The sequence below is a fragment of the Brienomyrus brachyistius genome, chromosome 23 (genome assembly GCF_023856365.1).
Source record: "Brienomyrus brachyistius isolate T26 chromosome 23, BBRACH_0.4, whole genome shotgun sequence".
NCBI lineage: Eukaryota > Metazoa > Chordata > Actinopteri > Osteoglossiformes > Mormyridae > Brienomyrus > Brienomyrus brachyistius.
Genome location: NC_064555.1, coordinates 4,654,972 through 4,676,475, shown reverse-complemented (window position 1 = coordinate 4,676,475; position 21,504 = coordinate 4,654,972). Strand labels below are relative to the sequence as shown.

The following is a 21,504-nucleotide window of genomic DNA, read 5'->3' as shown; positions in this document are numbered from 1 at the left end:
GAGAATTCAACTGCAGCTAGTGATGCCTCAGCACTCCACCAGTTCAAATGGAATAGTGTGACGTTTTTTCAATCCTGCCACCAGTACCCAAGATTTTCATGAAAGATGGAGGACCTGCTTACAGGGCCAGATGTAGATTAACATCATACCTAGAACAAAGCAATTGCAAGTTAAGGGCCCAATTGGGCATAACTACTCCTGCCATTCGCGAGATTCAAACCAGCACCTTTCTGATTGCTCTAGACTCAGAGCCACCACTCCACACATTTGGGTTAAATTTAGCTTGTATATGATGCTGTGTGTCTCCTGGATCCATGACCACAGCCAAATCTAGACTAGACTAGAAATATAGTCAGATGCGTCTATACTGCTGTAGCACATGGCCCTGACTTCCCTGAGACACAGAAAGACCTGATTCTTTGCAACACAGCTGGTCTATGACAAGGACAGTGAGGTTCTTGGTCTCTCTGTTGAAATGTAAGTCCTCTGGTAATCAAGGGGTCTCTCTCTGGAAGACATAACAATTGTTACCTGACACTTACCTGAATCTATGATGTCCCATTGTGGCAGATGGAGCATTACCCCCTTCAGATTTAATTTCTTTGGCTTCTATCCGTGGTGTCTCAGGGGACACCAGGAGATAACAATTTAACAAATGCAGCAAAATCATTTTACGTTGTTTATATTTCAAATAACTGGCAGTTGATCCATTTATAGGGGATGTTATTGCCTAGAATTAAGCAATATGTGAAAAAGAAGACACCACTGATCGATTTTTTTTCTCAATACCAGTTCACGTATTTGGAAAGTAAATTAAAAAAATTACCCCCCTATCTTTTTTTTGAGAGATTCTGTCTCTGTACAATTACAGTTTTCAGAAGACACACTTTTCGATCCTTAAAAAAATTCTGTGCATATGTGCGCTCTTATCTTTCACCCGCTTATCCCACTCTCGCTCGGGCTCTTGGCGCAGCTTATAAACCCATCCTCCCGCCGCTCCCGCGCCAGCCGCCCCGAGGCGCGTGACGTCAGAACCACAGCTGCGGAGGCGGAAGTGACGTCTACGCGACTCGCTGAGTATCTCCAAAATACAATAAGGAAGTGGGGAAGCCGACATTTCGCTGCACAGTACGGAAAATTTATATTTTAACACAGGACTAACTGGGAGCGTAGGCTGCGTCGGGGCGCAAGGTGGCCTCAGTCTTGCCCGGAGCCCGGTTCGTTGCCGTAGCTTTCAGCGGTTCGACGGAAGGTCGCTATGAACACGGACGTAGAGTTTCACATCAGGCAGAATTACCCCTGGAGCAAGCTGCCGGCCAACGTCCGCCAGGTATCGGGTCCTGTCCGTCTACTAAAGCGAGTCTTTTTAATAAGCACAGTTCTCTTGTGAATGTCTGATAGATGCAGTGTCACCTTTTAAAGTCTGCCGCCTTTTTCTTCGGTGCTGCGCGTTACCATGTAGAGCATTACCTTGATCCCAGCATCACAGCAGTGTTTACTAGTGTGTCACCGTAGTGTGCCAACATTACCAATGCTTTCCAGTGAGTCACCTTTATCGGCGTGCCAACATTGCCAGGGTGTTAGCTTTTTATAGTATTGCCTTTACCAGTGTGTCACCTTTACTGGTGTATGAACATTACTCTTACCAGGGTGTCACTTTTTATGACATTACCTTTACCAGTGTGTCACATCTACTAGTATGCCACATTTTCCAGTGTGTCACCTTTTACACCGTTTACCAGGTCATCATCTTTGACAGTGTTGCTGTTACTGGTGCATAATTATCCAAAGCAACATACATTTGAGAAAACAGGATCAGCCAATGGAGCAAATAATTGGAGAAAAAAATACTTGTAAGAGCAGGCTATTTGCCACGGAGTGTCATATTTTTACTGAAATGATCTGTCGTCCCGTGATCATTCTTCTGTTATTTAGCTGATGTCTTTGACCTGGTGACGATTCCACACTGGAAACTCATTAAAGCCACCCCACCTACCCATTTGACAGACTTACACAATCAGTGAGCTTAAGGCCACTTATTTTGATATATGACCAGCTAACTAGTCAGTGGCGATTAGCAAAATGTGTACCGTGCTAGGGTCTTAAAGCAGATTGGCTGCATTGAAACATACTTTTGTGTCCCCTTGTATGGTCAGCCGAGCGACTAACACATCAATTCTTCCTTTGTGGTGTCGGTCAGAGTTTGGGAAACTCGCAGCGCGAATATGAGAAGCATGTCCTGCTGTACAGTATTCGAAACCAGCTGCGCTTTCGCAATAACCTGGGTGAGTCCACTGTGTCCGATGTCTCTGCCTTTTAGAAAGTGTTCGTCTGTCATCCGAGGATCTAGATTTGAACTGTCGGTACTTGTCTGCGCCCTTTACGGAAAAGAGTTCTGTTAATGTGGCTAGGAAGAACAGTCAGAGCGGGACTTGTGACCGCAAGAACGAAAGTCTTTAATGGCAATTTCAATAAAAGCTTCCCATAAAATTGTCCAGTTCTAACTGGAAGCTTTGTAAACGGCTTTTCATTTATTAAATTTGGTAGGCTGCCATACAGTTTGGAGAAGTGACTGTGAGGGGTTCAGGATGTTAAATAATCTCTGTTTTTTTATGACATAGGACACCTTAGTTTCCTGTTGAGTTTGCTCTGCACTGTGGTGATGGTACAGTGTATTTTTCAGCCAGAAGTTCAGCTGGGGTGCTGGATGTGTAGCTTAGTTTCAGGCTTAAGTCCCAGGAGGTGCTGGCTGAATTGCTCCAGAAAAAGACCAAGCTGTTCTAACAGGTTAATGGTTCAAACTACATGTTTTTCTGAAGGTAGAATACTAGGTATTCTAGTAGATTATGATTCTGATAATGGATGGCGTAGTGGCTTAGCAGGGAGCCCCGTTGCCACACACCATCTGGGTTGGATGCTCAAATCTGACCTCCTCTCTGTGGTTTGTATGTTCTTTCCACGTTGCACTGGATTCCTGCCTCCATCCAAAGACATACGGTTAGGCTAATTGGCCCTATTCTGTCCAGGCGTTTTTCCCTATGCTGTCAGGACAGGGATAGGGTAAGCGGTGGAAAGATGGATGGATGATTCTGTGGTCGTAGTAATTTGGAAGGGACGCTTTTCAACTTAAAAGCGAAGATCGAAAGTCTGAAGCTTGCATGCGGAGATGATATGTGGAGATGCGTGAGACCGTCCCCCTGAAGGTCGCAACCTTGTTTTTTTTTTCTCCCTGTCCAGTGAGGCATGTGAAGAAAGATGAGAGGAAGTATTATGAGGAGCTCTTGAAGTACAGCCGCGAGCATCTCATGCTGTACCCGTACCACCTGTCGGACATCATGGTTAAGGGCCTCAGGGTTACCCCGTTCTCCTACTACATTGGAATCATGGAGGTAGGTTCCTGGGGCCTGGAGTATGTGGGCTGGGTAGGGATACCTACTGAAAGATGGGGGGGATCTTCAGTCATGGTCTCTCTTCTTCAGGACATCATGAACAGCGAGAAGAGCTACGACTCGCTTCCCAACTTCACTGCTGCTGACTGTAAGTAGTCCTGGGAAGAGGACTGTGGTTGAGGTGTGCTCTGTGCAGTGTAATCTGTACTAGGGTCCTTTACTCTCTTTTGTACCACGACCTTTGAACTATGTATCCATATTGTACTGTGTACGGATGCTCTGTACTCCTGCAGGTATTGTGTAATCTGTACCTTCCTCTATTTTGTACCCATAGTGTATACTAAGGGTATTGGCCAACCATGTGCACCGTCCACCGCTTGAACCCGAGGCCCCGCCCACTTTCCCTTACGCCAGCCACCCTCCCATTGTGCTGTTGAATTCCTGGAGTGATGATGATGTCAAGCCAGACGTGTCACCACAGAACACGCCTTTGCATTCTTCCTTGCTCATGACTGTCCCGCGATCCGCTTTCAGGTCTCAGGCTTCTGGGAATTGGCAGGAACCAGTACATCGACCTGATGAACCAGTGCAGGTCTTCCAAAGTAAGAATCTCCCAGCGGTGCTGCCCACACCTCACTGACATCTGACTTCATTACTGTGCTCGGAATGGCAGACAGGTTCTCTGTGTGCTCTTTATAGGCACTACAGTATGACTAGTGCAGCTGAAAAGAGATTGAGGTTATCGAGAACTTTTTGTGCCCTACCAAATGCCAAGCAAAGTGAGCTTATGTGTTTGTTTGTTTTTTTTTAAGATGTAGCTTACATTTTTCAGGGAAGCTAATCGAGGATCTGCCTATGAGACCTGAAGGTTGTGTCTGTAGTTCATAGGTCATGGCTCACCAGTGCCTCCTCCCCCCCACCAGAAATTTTTCCGCAGGAAATCTGCGCGGGACCTGCTGCCCTCAAAACCCGTGGAGATAGCCGTGGAGCCATGGTGGGTGGTGCAGACGGGCTACATCACGGAGGATGATATCAGGGTGAGACGCATCTCTTCTGGATGATGTGGCTCCCACCTGGTTCGGTGGTCTTTAGGTGTTCAGTGTGTGCTCATCCAGAACAGCCATGAATGAATGGGTCATTCACATCTGCAGCCAGGCTTTGTCTGTCATGTATGAGACGAGGTGAAACATGACCCGGGTACTTCGCTCATGCCCTGTTTCAGCTTTTGGAACCTTTTCACAGCACTTTTAAACTTCGCTCTTCTGACTGCTGATATATGTGTCAACCCCCCCCCCCCCCAACCCCTCCAGATCTGCTCCCCGGCAGAGAAGAAGGCCATTGACAAGATGATCGACGCTGGTCCACAGCTAGCTGGCTCCATGGAGTACAACGTGGTGCTGAGTGAGTCCGTGGGCGTGGCGTCAGTCTGGCTGACTGTTTCTGCATAGTCCGGGTGTCAGGTGACCAGCCTGTGTGCCCGTTCCCAGGCCACCGAGTTCCGCGTGGCTGACTGCACTCCCTGTCTGCTTTTTCGGCTTTAAAAATAACAAACCGACGCGAGTCACATGAGAGATGCTTTTCTTCCTGCCTCCTCCATCTGACTCCAGCGAGTCTCCTTCGAACCTTCTACATGTACCTGTCAAACGCACTGTCAGGGAGCACCTGGCCGTCGTACTCCTCTGTCCGGGGGAGGCTGTCACACACGCTGTCGCCTGCTTTTGACCAGATGAGTCAGCGGCTTGAATGGGTTCCGGCTACAGATAGGTAGTGGAATTTGTTCCCCTGACGGGCCCCCTATGCAGCGCGCCCCCTGATGTCTGCCTGCCGCTCTCCTCGTACTTTCTGTTTGGGTTTCTCTTTATTCCCCGCACCCAGAATCCGTCTTTCTCTATCCAGGATGAGTGGTAGTGGTTGGTTGTGTGTAAGTGCTTCGTTTGAGATGTACCCTAAACAAATGACATCGAGACATTATATAAATGTTGAAAACTTGCACGACCGGCTGAAATGTGTTTCAGGCAGGCTGCTTTTTCTTTCTTAAAAGGTTTGTACAACCGAGGTTACATATACCTGGATGTTCCCATATCGGATGACAGCTGCATTTCAGGTGAGATTTTTTTCTTTTGTGCACATTTAGCATGCACATTGATTTAGAATTAAAGGGTTTCTGTAACTGAGTGTTGCAGACATCTGTGGGTAAAAGGTGTGTAAAATGCTTTTTGTTCATGTTAAATGTGTACGTTCCCTTCTGTTTGATTGACTTGTGCCTCAATGTTTGCCGTCCAAAAGCCAGTCCCACTATGGACTTTTTTTCGGACCTGAACCTGCACGTAATGTTGGTCAAAGTCACTGGAAGAGCGAAGTCTGATCACTGGTGCTTCGCTTCGCTTGTCCAGCTTATATTCCTGCGTCTCTGATGTCCGTTTTCACTCGCAGCCTTTTCCTTCTACCTCTTTCCCAGTCCCACCGCTGGAGGGATTTGTGATGAACAGGGTTCAGGGGGATTACTTCGAGACGCTGCTCTATAAGATCTTTGTGTCTATCGACGAGCAGACTAATGTGTCGGAGGTGAGTCACGTGATGCTTCTTGTTTACAGTCACTGTTCATGGAGCCTGTTCCCATCTGATTCCTCTCCTCCTCCTTTCAGTTGGCTAACGTGCTGGAAATCGACCTGGGTCTGGTGAAGGTACGTACTTTGAGTCCCTGTAACTGAACGATGCTGTTACTGCTGGCTGTGTGAGCCCACGTAGCTTCTGGCTACTGTTGAGGCTCCCTTGCTCTCAGTACAGCCTCCCATTATGTGACGGCTCATAACAGTTTTCACACAGTAAACATTTACGCCGCAGCCTTGTAAAGGAGGCCACTCAGCCCGTGATACTTGGCGTAGGCCTGTGGCCTTCTTCCAGCTGAATTTGCTTGTCTTAATTACAGGCTGCGATTGTTATGTTGCATGGTTCATTTGGATTCAGGATTTATTGCAGAGATACGGAAAAGATTGCATGAAATATGCAGTGAATGTACATTCAGATCAAATGAAACGCTGCTTAGTAAGCTGTCTCACGCTTCCGTGGTTGGTGCCCCTTCATGGATTCATGTGCCTCTCCTCGTCCAGAACGCCGTATCCATGTACTGCCGCCTGGGCTTTGCCGTGAAGAAGGGTCAGGTGATCAGTCAGGACCAGCTTCACCTCTCCTGGAGGAACGTCCCCTGTGTTAACAGGCTCAAGTAGGTCACCTGACCGTCTACTGCATCCAATAACAGCTCTGTACGATCTGTAGTGTTTGTCACCTTAAATGTTCAGACACATCACTAATTAGCCATTTCTGTTGCATTATGGGCATCACCATTAACCTACTATTCATATTTATTGAGTTCCTATGGTTAGGTTACTTTTATTTTTTAATTGATAGCCTACATTTTGTTTGTTTATTTTAATTTACCCACCCACATTCTGACCACCTGGTGTGTATCACAGGCAGCACAGGGTACAAGGCTAACGTACATGCTGGAGGTGACTCCAGTACTTTGCTGGACAGGTTAGATGCAAGGTAGCCTAAATACATGTTTTTGGATTGCGGGGGGAAGCACACAAACGACGTGCTCGCATGCGGAGCAGAGGTGGGATTTGAACCCTCAGTCGTGGAGGTTTGAGACAGTAATGCTGACTGCTGCGTCAGTGTGCCACCCTCCTTAAGGTAATTAAGTCCTTATTTGAGTTCCAAAGGTTATCTCAGGTAATTTCCTCCTAAGGGACCTAAAGTTGCCTCAAGGTGAGGTGTTTTGGGACTGTTTTGTAATGCTTCTCCCTTTGAAAGTGTGAGTTTGAGCATCTTCTCTTTCTCTAATGTAATGCAGACTTCTGAAACTGCCTGCTTCATGCAGATAGGGCCAGGTGCACAAGTGCATCTCCACTGCTTACCTTTAATTAAGTGCAGTCCTGATCCATACACAGGATGCCATTCAGTTAATAATAATAATAATAATAATAATAATAATAATAATAATAAATCCCCACGGGGAAATTGTCTTTATGCCTCCCTCAACTTGCTCTTTGTAGAGTAAGCTGTCCATGAAGGGCAGCGATCTGTTGGGGCGCCCAGGTTGCTGGGGGTTAAGGGCCTTGCTTAAGGACCCACAGATGTGCTGAGGCTGGGATTGAACCGGTGACCTTCTGATTACAGGCGCACAGACTTGGCTCACTGACACACAACACCCAGTTACATTTAAATGCATAAAAATATGTTGTTCGCATGACTTTTACCGTGGCACTGTGGAACGTACGAACATGAACCGGGTGGTGATTGTCATGCAGTTAGTAACCGTGCTGAAACAACAATGCAACTTCCTGCAGGTTATGGCTGACAGTGAAAAATGGAAAAGAAGCACGTCATGTAGGCAGTAGATGATTTGTATGCGTGACAGGAGCGCGGCGTGAAGCTCGCGTTCAGCACCACGGTCAGTAAAGTGTTAGCCTCCCCTTGCAGAAGTACGATGGACCCGCAGAAGATGCTGCTTTCGTGGGAAGGAGGGAGTCCTATCATGGAGGCGGGATCCTCCACCACAGACACGGACACCACCAGCCTGGAGGACCAAGGTGGGAACTAGGCATCGGGGTGGATCCCTGTAATCTGAAACCTCTGGCCTTTCTATGTAGGGTTTGCGGTAACACGTTTACCCTGGTTGCTACCTTAAACTCCCGACAGCTCCATTTCTAAGCATTTCTTTTCCGAGCTTGCAGGCATCAAACCTGTTAGACCGACAGACTTCTGCTCTGAACCCGTCTGTCTGCTTTTACAGACTCTGCCAGCGTCAGCAGCTTGAACATCCCCGCCGGTCCCACCAAGCGGATCGCCTTCCTGTTTGACTCCACTCTCACGGCTTTCCTCATGATGGGGAACCTCTCGCCTGTGAGTGGGGGGGGGTGTCACCGTGCTTGGCCTTGACCGGAAGCTAGCTAGCTGTCTGTCTGTCTGTCTATTTTTAGTCCCCTTGTACATGACTGATAAAGAATTCTGTCTTCCATAGAACCTTAAAAGTCATGCTGTCACCATGTTCGAAGTGGGGAAGCTCTCTGACGAAACCCTGGACAGCTTCCTGATGGAGCTCGAGAAGGCAAGGCTGAGTCTTTTTGGCGGTGCGGCCGCCGGGGGCCTGAAATTCCCTGGGGTGACCGAATTCGCCCCTTTATAGGTGGAGAGCACGGCGGAAGGGGAGGCCCAGCGCTACTTTGACCATGCACTAACTCTCAGGAATACGATACTGTTTCTGCGCTACAACAAGGAGCTGACTTCTGACCCTGAGCTACCAAATATCGGTACGTAGCCACCGGGGTTTTTAACATCAGAACAGGGTGTTGTGGTGCAGGCAAGTCATTGGAAGGCCAGTCTAGCATTTAGAATGGCACAGCAGTCGTGGGACATCACATATAGTACTCCGCATAAGTCTTTGGCAGTCAAAGAAATTGTTTAAAGCTATTTATCTGGGTAGTAAGTTTTATTTTGTGTTTTTTTTCCCCATGAGTTAATATACATTAACACATATTCAAATTAATAGTGACACAATAAAAATAAACTAATTTCCTCCGTTCTCTACAAACTGATATCCCATCGGATGGCTAGATGAGCACCGTTTTGGTTCCTCAGGGGCAGCTTAGCCATTCCATATGTTTTCACTACCAGGTCAATTAATTAATTGATACTTCAGTGTTGGCTGAGTTGTTTGGCTAGTCAATTAGTTGCATAAGGGGTGGTAGTGCTCGAGTCCAAAAATACATTGATGTAGTGGACGGCTGCTGCAGATGCAGGGTTGATTTGAGGAGAGGTTCTGAGATGGCTAAGCTAACAGCTGACCGGCGTAATTGGTTTACAGAAACACACAAGACCTGTGACTGCCTAAGACTTTTGCATAGTATAGTATGTGTTAAAACTGATACTGAGGTTCAACGTCTTTTTGCATGTTCAGATTACGTGATAGTAAGGCAGATTTACTTTGTGGGAATGTATAGAGGACAGTATTGTGGTTCAGCACTGTTACCTCACACCTCTGGGCCGATGGGTGGCAATGCATACATGAGAGAAATCCCATGATGTAACACGGTTTCTGTAAGCATAGGGTTAAACCTGCAAGCCTGAGGCTGCTGTCTGTGTCCCTAGGCCTGCCCTTGGACCTCCTCCGATGCGAGAGCCTGCTGGGCCTTGACCCGGCCACCTGCAGCCGTGTGCTCAACAAAAACTACAAGCTGCTTGTCTCCATGGCACCGCTTAGCAACGAAATCCGACCAATCAGCAGCTGCACGCCCCAGGTGAGGCTTTGCGTGGGAGCCCGTAGAGGTCCTGTGTTTGTTGACAGCTCCTGTTTGTCTGGTGTTGTGTCATGGGGCAGTGTGTGGCACTGCAGGTTAAGACTGTGTCTATGATTGGTAGGTCGCCCGTTGCCATGGGCAGCAGAGTAGTCCATGCTCTCATAGGAGAGTGAGATGGGGACAGAATTCCTATGTACCAGTACTTGTACAAATGGCAGAGTATAATTATGATTGCTGTTGACTGCAGAACTTGTTTTGCTCGGCTGCAGCATCTCTGCTGGGCTGGATGCTCATGGAAAAGCCTGTCATTATCTGAAAGGTTATCTGAATACTTATTTATATTCCTTATATACAACCAATCTAGTGGGGCGCAGCAGGAGGAAATTATTCATTGGTGGGAATTATCAAATCAAAATTGTTGGATGTAGCTGATACACATAAGAGCTTCTGTGTAAAGTACCTCTCTGAGGATCTGTTTGCGACCAGACCTGGCGATGCTGAGCACCAGACGGACTGTGAGGAGCTCCTGCCCAAAGGGTCTCGGTCTCTCTCCTACAGCCCACACAGCTTGATCAATCCTTCATCAATCCCGTCAATCCTTCTGTCTGTCATGTTTGCATGTTCCAGTTCAGATACTCAGTGTGTAACGATACATCTCTGTAGCACATTGGGCCAGCAATCCCAGAGGTCAGCTCTATCTGGTTCAAGCTCTACCTGTACCATGTGACCGGCCAGGGCCCGCCGTCCCTTCTGCTATCCAAGGGCTCCAGGCTGCGGAAACTGCCGGACATCTTCCAGGTCAGCCATGCTCCATCCCTGAGTTTCTGGCTTATGAATGGCAGTTGAATTGATTGGGGGTTTATTTTTAGACTTACGAGCGGCTGCTGATCACTTCCTGGGGCCACGACCCCGGCGTTGTGCCAACGTCCAATGTGCTGACCATGCTGAATGATGCGCTGACCCATTCGGCTGTGCTGATTCAGGTAAGGCCTGGACTAAGTGCTGGACTGGCTGTGGAAATCCTCAGCTTGCAGACAGGGGTGTAAAAGGACTGAGGAGTTATGCTGTATTTTATTTGTGCAATCAAAGGAAAACAAGAATTACATGTAACCAGAATTTATTCTGGGAGACCCTTTTGCTTGTTATAGATTTGTATAAGTTCGTTTAATATTAGTTATTAGTGATAAGAGGAAAAGACAAGTTACCTGTAGCAGATGATGTCTTTTAGTGCATGTTCTGGATTAGCGTAGAAGCATGATTTCTGACAGTGGCCTTTTAAATATCTTTAAAATTAAGTATTTAAGCTGTGGAGCAGTGTGGAGTGAATATGGGAATCTGGAGCTGAACCCAGTAGGGCTGGGTGACGAGATGAACCCAACAGGATGGGATTAAGAGATCTAGACAATAGGATGGAAGTCGGGGACAAACCCAGCTGGATGGGTTCAAGAGGGGAACCCAGTAGGATGGGATTGAGAGATCAACCTAATAGGATGGCAGCCTGATGTGGACCCAAAAGGATGAGATCAAGTGGTGGGGGGGGGGAACCTAGTAGGGTGAGATCAAGTGGTGGGGGGGGAACCTCATAGGATGCGATCGAAAGATCAGCCTAATAGGACAGGAGTTAGATGTGGACCCATCAGAATGGAATCAAGAGGAACCTAGTAGGATGGAATCATGAAATTAACCTAATACAATGTGATGAAGAGGTAAAACTAATAGGATATGAGCAGGAGACCAGAGCAACTGGATGGGAGCTGGAGGTGAACCCATTGGGATGGGAGCTGGAGATAAGGTCAGCAGTCACGGGGCTGGAGTTGACAGATATGGTGCTCTGCAGTATTGTGCCCAAATTAAAAGTACCCATTTAGATATGAATGTGTCACCTGGTACTTCCTGTAGGTAAACAGTGTAGGGATAGTCTGATTTAACTGACTTCAGCTGGGAATGTCTTGGTGGATGATTGGCTAAGAACATTTTGAAGACATGACCAGGTATCTGTTTAACAACATGTGCATGTGCATGTGCTCAGGGCCATGGACTCCACGGCCATGGAGAAACCGTTCATGTCCCGTTCCCATTTGATGAAGAAGATCTCAAAGAAGGTAAAGAAATCACACTGTCTTCCACATTGAGACCAATGTTCCGATATTGATGATTAAGTATCCCTAACCCTAACCCTAACCCTAACCCCCCCCCCCCCCCAGAGTTCTCCTACTCCAATATGTGTGCACATAAGGCTCTGAAGACCCTCCGCGACAAGGTGGACCTGGAACACCTGTGTGGTTACGTGACCATGCTGAACCCTAACAGCCGTCACCGTCGGAGGCTGAGCGAGTGCTCGGATGGCAGAGGTCAGTGCGGATGGGGGGGTTGGGGGTGGACAGCTGCAGCTGAAGGCAGTTTGACTAACGGCAGTTGAGCTACGCCTCTCATAGGGTTTCCTGCGATGATTGTGAGCCACTCGACTCAAGGGTATGTAAACCCCCCAGGGAGCAGAGATTCTATGGGGTGACATTGTGCTCAGACTCTCATATAACACGCAGCAATCTGCCAAGTTGAACAGTAGAACTGAAGCTGAAGTATTATGATGGGTGGGGGGTGATGTGACTTTGTATGTGTGCCCTGTGCATGTTCCTCCAGTCATCACCTTAAACCTCCATGCTGTGTCTTAGGTGACACCGAGCTGGTCGGTTATGATGCCAATGGAAGCACAGAGTCCTTCGAGCTCGTCACGGAGGAGATTAACGGCGAGGCAAACAAAAAGCAAGGAAATGAAGGTACGTAAGCAGCCCCCCCCCCTTCCAAAAACTCCCATCTTAAAACACTTTGTAATTAACAGTGTAATCTAAAGGCCAGAATGTAACCCATCTGTCATTCTTGCTTTTAGCTTGAAGGACAGTGACATAATCCGTTCTTTCTGTCTGAAACCCCCCCCCCCCCCCTCCCCCCACGTTTGCTTCACAGCGCCCTCATCAGAGGGTGACTGGGTCCCTCTGGAGCTGTGTTTCGGAATGCCTCTCTTCAGCTCTGAGCTAAACCGCAGAGTCTGTGAGAAGATCATCTCTCACCGGCTGTGTAGCAAAGACAGGTAAAGGGACTTCCTCTGTCAGCTCAGTGCTGGCAGGATGCTGCGGTAACTCCATGCATGAAAAAGAGAACTGAGTCTCAATCCTGCTCCCCAGTCTGCAGGAGCTGCTTCACTCCAGCAGAAAACTGTCCTTGAGAGTCCTGAGCTTTGTCCAGTCCTTCCAGGTAAGGGAATTCACTCACTTTTTCCTAAACAGGGACTTATTATGTTTGACGTTTTTGCTTCAGTGTTCAGGATCCCTGTTTCTGTTATTGGTTACAAAACTGCATTATTTCCATCATAACTTTCAGCGGATTATTTCCACAAATATCTCACAGCACAAGTTCAATCGTAATGCCCGGATAATGAATTATGCATGACACACTCCGCCAGTCCAGTGAGTCGCTGTAGCTGCTCACAGGAAGCTGGACGCATGCAAATACGCACCACCTGTTATTTACCTAACAGCTTCCTGCTCGACAGACGCATCTGTGCAGAGTAGCTTCAAATAGCGCGTCACCCACTTACAAGGCCTGCGATCACACGGCAACGATGGAAAAGTACAAAAGCATGGGACTCTGGGAAATAAAACCAGTAACCCTCACTTGCCCTCTCATCCACCTGTATCCGCAGGAGAGTGCCCAGCCTGTGGACCCCGAGGTTGGGGTCTCCAGCAACCTGAGCCGACCCCCTGCTGAGTCCGGCGTACCCCTTCCAGCACTCAACCTGCTCTTCAAGGACGGCCACCTGAACGAGTGGAGCGGCCGAGCCCCACCCCCCATCCATATCTCAGAGCTGCAGAAAGACCAGCCCACCTAGGGCCTTGTGTCCACCCTCCCACACCCAGCCAACCTGCAACATGTCCACAGCAAGCCCCGCCTACCCCACCCCTCCTGATTGGCTGCTCTCGTAAATAGCCGGTGTTACTCAGAGATACAGGCGTGTCTGCGATGCTCCCTACTGGTGTTGATAAACTGGAGACACTCAGGAAACAGCACCAAAACTAACACCGTGGGTATTTATTGAGACGCAAATCTGGTTTTTAAACCCTCACAAAAAATATTATCAGATCTTATTTCTGCTAAATGATAACTTATATATACAATGTACAAAGATATAAGAAAAGGCCAGTTGCTGGCCAAGTGTATATGGACGACGTCAGGAAAACAACTTTGTAGGACCGAGCCTGTGACCTAGAGGCTCTTCTGATCTAGCACTTGAACCCAGATCTCTTAAATTTGTTTGATGTCAGTAGCCTAATGCACGACTCATTTGCACAGGAGTTCGTAAGGAGTGTTGGACTGAACCAGCCAGTGAAGAGAACACGCTGTAAGGTGGATTTTATTGTCGCGCGCTCATGTTTGGGATTGTGGACCAGTGAGAGATATAACTTTATTGCTTACGTAGCGTTCATTTCTACCAGACACTGTCAGGTGTGGTAGGAGGTGACTGTGTTTCGGTCGGCGCGGGGGTGCTGACCTGCTTTGTGCACCAAAGAGCACTTCTGTGGCCTGCCCTCCTCTGCTCTGTTTGGAATATGCATTTGCTGGAGATGCTGATTAGCTTGCCAAATGTGCTCTGCCTGGTGCTGTCAGACGGCAGTGAAGGGTCACTGGGATTCTGTTTACAGAATGATCACCTGATGGGAACATCTGTTGTGCATTAGGAGCCAAAGGCTGGTCACAGAACCGCCACACACCCAGATGGGCATCAGGACCCACTGGGGCGGGATGTGCTCGGGCAGGCCCGGTTCTGGTGGCATCGGTTTTGTCTGGCTTGGCTATCAGGCCTTGTTTTGCCCGGCCTTGTTGGACTCCGCTGTGTTGGCCTCGGCTCAGCTTTGTTGGGCCTGCTTTTGTCCAGCTCTGTTGGACTCGGCTGTGCTGGGCTTGGCTCACCTGTGTTGGGCTTTGCTTTTTCTGGCCATTTTGGGCTTTGCTTAGCTGTGTTGGGCTTGGTTTTCTCTGGATCAGCTATGATGGGCACAGTTTTATCCGGCCCTGGTGGGCTTGGCTCAGCTGTGTTGATCCTGGTTCTCTCTGGCTCTGTTGGACTCGGCTATGTTGGGCTTAGTTTTGTCCGTCTCAGCTGTGTTGAGCCTAGATCTGTCTGGCTCGACTCTGCTTGGCTCTTCCGAGGCGCTGGCCTGTACAGGAGCAGGCTGGGATTTTTGGCTGGACTTTGGTGTGGTTGCTGGTGATTCTCCTTGAGCTCCTCGTGCAGCATGACTAGTGTCTGTGTCTGTCCTGTATTTTTCCCCCCATCCATTCGCCAGCCTTATCAGCAAACTGGCCTCCTGATCCTCCACTCCTTCAGTCCAGAAGGTCCCCTGGCCTCTGCATCGCACCACCTGTCACAGTGTTAGAGGACTAATTACCTGTAGATTTGTAATGTCGGTCTGCTTTTTAGAAAATTTTGTTGTAGTGTGTTTGTTGGGACTGTGAATACTACCACTGTAATTAAATGGTACAGCCGTGACATTCCTCCTTCCAGAAATGTGCAATCACAGATTTACTATGTAAAACAAAAATATATGAATAAATATGTGATGTGCCGACCCCAGAAAGGCCTACTGTGCTCTCATTGTGGATCCGTGCTCTGAGGGAGTTCCTGATCTACCATCGCTATAGTGATGACATCACAGAAATGGGGGGTCTGGGCTGGAGGAGAGGAGATGTCAGTGTGATGCACAGCTGTTGGCCGAATGCGCACACCGGCTGTGTTGGGCATGTGTGCATGCTGACTTCACATACATGTTGATGCCTTACCCTGTCGCGCCTTTGTGGACGCAGAGCTGTTTTTTTCGCATATCAACCTGTATCAGCTCCACGTCGTTCCCACAAGAACACCCTCAAGGAGACCCGCTTGATTTCATTACCGAGCGAGATTTAATTACATGATTTAATTGTGCCCCGTGCTATGATTATGGAATGAAACCCTCTGTGTCTACATTCTATGCCTGGTGTCCTCTGCAGCATCTGAAAGGTGCTGAACAGAATCTGATACGACTGGCTGATTTCTGTCCAAGCGCTGGTTCCGTCTGGGGGATGGTGGAGCCTTGCCGCGGCTGTTTGCACTGCTCGCCTTTCGTAAGCCCTCCCGCTCGTTTGATGCTGGCTGCCCCCAGCCTGTTTTCCCAGGATGGCCAAACTGCCATGTGTTTTAGGGAGCTGAACAGCTGCACTGAGGTAGGAGAGGGAGGGAGATGGGGGGGGGGGGGGGGGAAAGCAAACCGTAGAGTATCCCTGGAATGTACCTCATTGTCTGCATTTGATTAAAACAACAGGGCCGCTGTTTGCTGCCGCCCTCTGACTCCCGCTGAAGATGAATGTAATGTCTTTCTGCCACAAGGTGGCAGCTCAGCACTGCACAGTGGACAAAGTTTTACAAAACCCCACTTTCTCTAGCCGTATCAACTCTGCATACATGTCCCAAACAGAACCACTAATTATGACATGCACCCTCAGAAAAAGGGTAAAAATGTGTACCTTTGCTTGTTACTGGGGCTGTATCCCTGTAATTGTACCATTTAAGGTACAGAAATGGACTCTGAGGAACATCCCAAAGGTACAGGTCTGGTTCGGTTGGGGAACATGCACTTATCCAGCGCGTAGCCGGACCCACCACACGGTGAAACTCCTCGGGATCCCGGCTGGCGACTCCCCAGGCAGACACACGGCCCAGTCCCACCCTCCGGAAATCAACATCCATCTGCTGCAGCCAGGTGTTACGTGGACGTCCCCTCGGCCTGGTCCAGCCGCTTGGGTCCTCAGCAGTGAGGATCCTGCGAGCCGGATCACCCTCAGGGAAGCGCGTCACATGGCCGTAGTGCCGTAACTGAGGCTCCCTCACAATGCGGGTAATGTGCCTCATTCGGGACTCCTCTAGCAACCGCTCATTCGACACAAACCAGCAGTACCTGAGGAGTCTCTGGAGAGAGGCAGTACCAAAAGAGTCCAGTCTACATCTCAGCTCACCGGATACCGTCCATGTCTTACAGCCACACAGTAAGATGTGGAGCACCAGGACTCTAAAGACTCGGACCTTCGTCCTCTTGCAAAGATATTGGGAGCCACACACCCCTTTCCAGCGACCTCATGACCCCCCATGCTCTCCATCAATGGTACAGAAATGTACCTCAGAGTCGATTTCTGTACCTTAAAAGTTACAATTACCTACAGCTAAGGGTACAATTGGCAGGCCCATGAGGGTAAAGGCCCAGTGACAAGCAACGGTACAAATTGCTACCCTTTTTCCTGAGTGTGAAAACTGGCAGGGTGCTTGTAGCATTGACTGATGGTTGCTTTCTCTGAGAGCCACCAGAAATGGATTTGGAAAGGAATCAGTAGAGACGAGAGCTGGGTTTATTCCAGGCCTGCAAAACCTAGTGGGGGCTGCAGAATAACAGGTGGAGATCAGGCCACCAACGGCTGATCACCTGCTGTTGCCTCCACACTCTCATGGCAGTGAACCTGTGATGGTTTCACATAACTTCCAGGCTCAAGCTTGTAATCAGAGCAATCTGGAGCTGAACGAAGGGAGCAGGGTCAGACTCAGTCCAGTGTTGTGAGTGCGAACTCCCAAGTCTCGGGTGGGCTCATGCTGTTCCTAATGTTACTGTTACGATTTGCAAGAAATTCACTTCATGATTAACAAGTTATGTTAGTTATGTTGTCTTGAATCCACCTCACCAGGTTGCCTGCATCCGAGTCACGATTTTGCATTTATGGAATGAAATATTGCTGTGAATTACATTTTGTATAGCTATGTTGGCACACGAGACTGGCAAACTGCCACATGAAGGCTGGCTGACACTTTCCCCCAGGTGGGCGGAGGGACGCGCGCTCTCACACACGGCGCCCTGGCCAGCTGTCACGGGAGGTCATTAAAAACGAGATAGTGTGCTGCTGCCTGCGTGCTTGTTCGCTGAGGAATCGAAGAGGATAAAGTCTGGCCTGTCCCAAGACCGCATCTGCTAAGGACTAAGTCGTTCTTAGCTGGAGCTCTGGAAATCCTGCCTATGTGGACATGCTATCCTGACACAGCTCAAATCTTGAAAAGTATATAAAACAGCAATAAGCGACCAATCCAGCAGTGAGGATCGGCATCATCACGATTTGCATAGTCCTTGATTGTCTCAATCACGCTGCGGGAGTAGAGCTGCGAATCAAAGCAGTTAGGACAACACCCGAGGAGCCTTAAACACGAGCAAAATGGACAGGATGCTAGTGCAAAACTGCAGCGTAAACATCCACAGTGTCAACATCGTTTTATGACAGTATTCCAGCATAATTAAAACGACATATAAATGATCAGTTATCAACAAATTTATTCACACGGCTGAAGCATTTGAACAGGTGTTTAAAGGCACGTTTACTTCAGCACGAGGAGGCTGCAAAGCGGTCAGGAGTTACCGAACAAGTGTTTTCAGGCGTTTCAGATAACGCAAACATTTCTTTAATAGCATCGCATCCAAAATGCGCCTTCGTTTAAAATGCTGCCGGGCCTCCCACCTTAACAAAAATGGTGATGATCCGTTTGCAGTAGCCACCAATCAATTCCTAAATCTTTGCCCGATCTACCTGGAAACGCGAGCTGGAACCCGCCAGTAATTTCACTGGTCACAGATGGCACCGCTTGAGACCCCGGTGGGGGGCTCTGAAATTTTCGCTGAACATTAGAGACAGTGACCCATAATTATAAAGTCACTAATGTCTCATCTGGATCACTGAGCTCAGCTATCTCCTGCATGTCGGTTGTCAGTAGAGGGAAAATGCGCGCTGCTGCTTTAAACGGGGAGTGAGAGTCCTGCACGGCGGTAGCGGCGGCTCTAGGTCCGGTCTCCTCAGCTCCCCGCAGCCGCACAATCAAAGCTTAGCTGCGGGAAGCTGCCCTTCTCGACAATACGGGTAAGCCGTCCGTGGAGAGAGCTGTTTTTTTTTTTTTTTTTTTTAATAAACACACTAACGTTGGCTGATTTGTACGTAATTGCATACCATTTCTGGTAAGTTAAATAGACGCATTTGTTATTGAATTTTTGCAACTTTGTTGCCGAGATGGATGTGGAAATGAACACATGTTAGAGTCGCGTTGAATTAGCTGGACATGCAGGAGTCTCCACGCAGCATCACTCTGGAACGGTGACTCCTGTCATGCACCGTTTGTTCATCGGACCAGCCAGATTCCTCACAAAAACCATGCGGCACCGGCGGTAAATGGATTGGAAACCCGGAGCATCGTGAAATTAGTTGAATTTCGGAAGGTTTCGGCCCTCCCAATAACAGGTGGTTCTGTACGTTTAAAACATATAATAGGATGGGGAATCAAGTCGAAAAACTGACTCATTTAAGTTACGCAGAAGTTCCGACTGCGGACCCGAACGGGATGGACGCTGAAGAGGACGCTTCGCGGATCGGGGTCTCCTACATCTTCTCAAACGATGACGAGGAGCTGGAGGATACTGTTGATGGAAGAGAGAAGGAGCAGGTACAGGACGCAACGCATTACGATAAAAGCGATGAGCTGGAATATGCAATTTATAACCGAAATGAATGCATCTACGAGAAGAACCTTAAAAGCGCGGACATGGTGACATCTTCCCCAGAGAATCTGTCCAACAAGTGCAGGCCGGGCGACTTGGTGGAGTTCGTGGCCACTAGCCAGTTCCCGCACTGGGTGGTGTACGTGGGGGACCTCAAGGTGGTCCATTTGTACAGAGGCGAGATTAAAAATAGTTATTTGACTGATGCCAGCCACGGTAAAAGGGGGAGAATTGTGAATGAGCTTTATAAATACAAAGCTTTCCACCCCGAAGTGGTGGTTCGGAACGCCATGGAGCATGTCGGGGCCAGAGACCGAGAGCTGAGCTGGAGAAACTCCGAGTGCTTCGCCGCCTGGTGCCGGTTCGGTAAGCGGGAGTTCAAAACGGGAGGCGAGATCAGAATCGGAAAGCAGCCGTACCGGTTAAAAGTGAAACTGTCCGAGAAGAAGAGCCAGGTGCTGGAGTTTCAGAGTCTAGAGGATCTGATCGTGGAGAAGAGAAGGATCGAGCAGATCGGCAGGGCTGCGGTGATTCGGGAGTATGAGAGCAGGAGGGACGGCTTACAATTAAAGGCGTCTCATGAAGCACTCTCATAATGATCTCATGTTCCTAGTTGAAAAAACAATTAAAATAGAGATATTTTATGACACGTAATATGTCACATAAATTCACGATTTTATTGACTAATGAAAGAGTTAACAATGAGCAGAAGTTGATGTGGAGTAACACGGACGTTGCAGTCCCTGTTTGTCAGACGCTGCAGCGATGGTTTTATAATGGAGAATTATGTCATGCAGGTGTCATGTGATTTTTATGACATTAATATTCTGAGTAAAAAAAAAGCTTCACCAGATAGTAATTTACAGTCTCCTCTGGGTGGAAATGTTTTTCAAAAGAACATAACTCTTGTCTAGCAAGCCAAAAATGAGGGGGAGTACTGCAGTGTCCTAACGACCGAGATCACCTTCTTCAATAAATTAATTATTTTACAAACAAATTGTCAAAGCTTAATTATTAAGCCGATGACGAACTCCGCTTAATGTGTTATGATCAATTCATCTATGGTTCCCTTCGTTCTGCCGTATTTACTGTTACGGTTCTCTGACTCTTAGAGAACTCCAACGTGAAAGTTGTAATCAGTCTGCGGCTCGCCGTTATATTTTGCGGTAATTGGATTTTATCTCCAGACGTTACTGCCTGGCCTAGTAGATACGCTCTCTGTGATTTCTGCGACTTTTCGCTGCGATGCCCTCGCGGTCTAGGCTGCAGCAGCTGAACCCAGGGCAAGCAACTCCTGTTAGAGTTTAAAAGAGTTTAAACAAACACCTTGAATTGACAGGCTTATAAAAATATATATTCATATCAATGAAAACCAGTGTGAAAAATCAACATAAGGAGCATCCTGCCATATTTAAGAGTGATTCCTCTTAGAGTTTTGACCAGATGGGATTCAGTGATTGCCGCTGATTTTAACTTAATTTTCTTTTAAATGTAAATTTTAGCTGAGTGATCAGCATAGTCAGGAACTCCCTCTCCGATTCTCTGCCAAACAGAATGTCAGAGTGTATATCTAGTCAGTCACATTTGTACTTGGTGCTTTAAGTGAATACTTAGTGTGGGTGTACATTTTAATGCTGCGACATTTCAGGAAAGTGGTAAACAAACATGTTTGAGTTTCCCCATTTCCATGTAGCAAGAAACAGACTTCAGTTTGCTAGCTTTGACAGTATAGATATAGCTGTGATTCTAGAGTTAGTAAACTGAACACGTGAAACATAACACATAATAACAAGAGACTGAATGAAATACCTTGGCAAATATTCTGGTTGTTAGGTTTGGATCTACAGTCTTGTACCCCAAAACAGTGACATGCATTAGGCTAACTGGCATCTCTGTATTGCTCAAGCTGAATGGTTGTGTGTATTTGTATATATTCACCCACTGTCTGCTGTTAATATTTCACTTCTGCACTGTGCCAGTGTCTTTCTACCTTTGTAGTTATTTGGACACACTTATCCCCATTGCATCATCCATTATTTATTTATAGTTTACTTGTTCTTACGTTGCCCTGTCTTGTCTTGTATTGCACTGTTGTTTCTCCTGTCCCTCTGTGTGCCTGTCCTCTCCTCTGAAAATGTAGCACAAGAATCCTCCAATTACATGCAACAATAAAACTTGCAGCTGTACGCCTGCACGCATTCTGCATAC

At 47.8% G+C, this 21,504-nt stretch overlaps 2 protein-coding genes across 2 annotated transcripts; both read left to right on the top strand.

The window, feature by feature from the left end:
- The first annotated feature begins 1,025 nt into the window (after positions 1–1,025).
- Positions 1,026–15,321, top strand: fam91a1 (family with sequence similarity 91 member A1). Its single transcript, XM_048993467.1, has 24 exons — positions 1,026–1,330; positions 2,201–2,285; positions 3,238–3,389; positions 3,480–3,537; positions 3,924–3,991; positions 4,313–4,426; positions 4,700–4,790; positions 5,431–5,493; positions 5,848–5,954; positions 6,035–6,073; positions 6,500–6,612; positions 7,872–7,981; positions 8,185–8,294; positions 8,413–8,499; positions 8,578–8,701; positions 9,540–9,688; positions 10,352–10,486; positions 10,558–10,671; positions 11,718–11,790; positions 11,893–12,039; positions 12,361–12,465; positions 12,653–12,776; positions 12,871–12,940; positions 13,389–15,321. Exons 1-24 carry the CDS (start codon positions 1,259–1,261, stop codon positions 13,572–13,574), a joined length of 2,496 nt encoding a protein of 831 aa, XP_048849424.1. The 5' UTR covers positions 1,026–1,258; the 3' UTR covers positions 13,575–15,321.
- Positions 15,322–18,264: 2,943 nt separating this feature from the next.
- Positions 18,265–20,220, top strand: lratd2a (LRAT domain containing 2a). Its single transcript, XM_048993717.1, has one exon. The coding sequence runs from the start codon at positions 19,071–19,073 to the stop codon at positions 19,890–19,892; it is 822 nt and encodes a 273-aa protein (XP_048849674.1). The 5' UTR covers positions 18,265–19,070; the 3' UTR covers positions 19,893–20,220.
- Positions 20,221–21,504: the final 1,284 nt, after the last annotated feature.

Excerpts from the sequence above, each read along its gene's own strand:
- lratd2a (XM_048993717.1), top strand. The coding sequence starts at position 19,071 with ATGGGGAATCAAGTCGAAAAACTGACTCATTTAAGTTACGCAGAAGTT.
- fam91a1 (XM_048993467.1), top strand. The coding sequence starts at position 1,259 with ATGAACACGGACGTAGAGTTTCACATCAGGCAGAATTACCCCTGGAGC. Across the intron at positions 8,702-9,539 it reads CCCTGAGCTACCAAATATCG|GCCTGCCCTTGGACCTCCTC; the intron begins GTACGTAGCCAC and ends CTGTGTCCCTAG. Across the intron at positions 12,040-12,360 it reads CGAGTGCTCGGATGGCAGAG|GTGACACCGAGCTGGTCGGT; the intron begins GTCAGTGCGGAT and ends GCTGTGTCTTAG.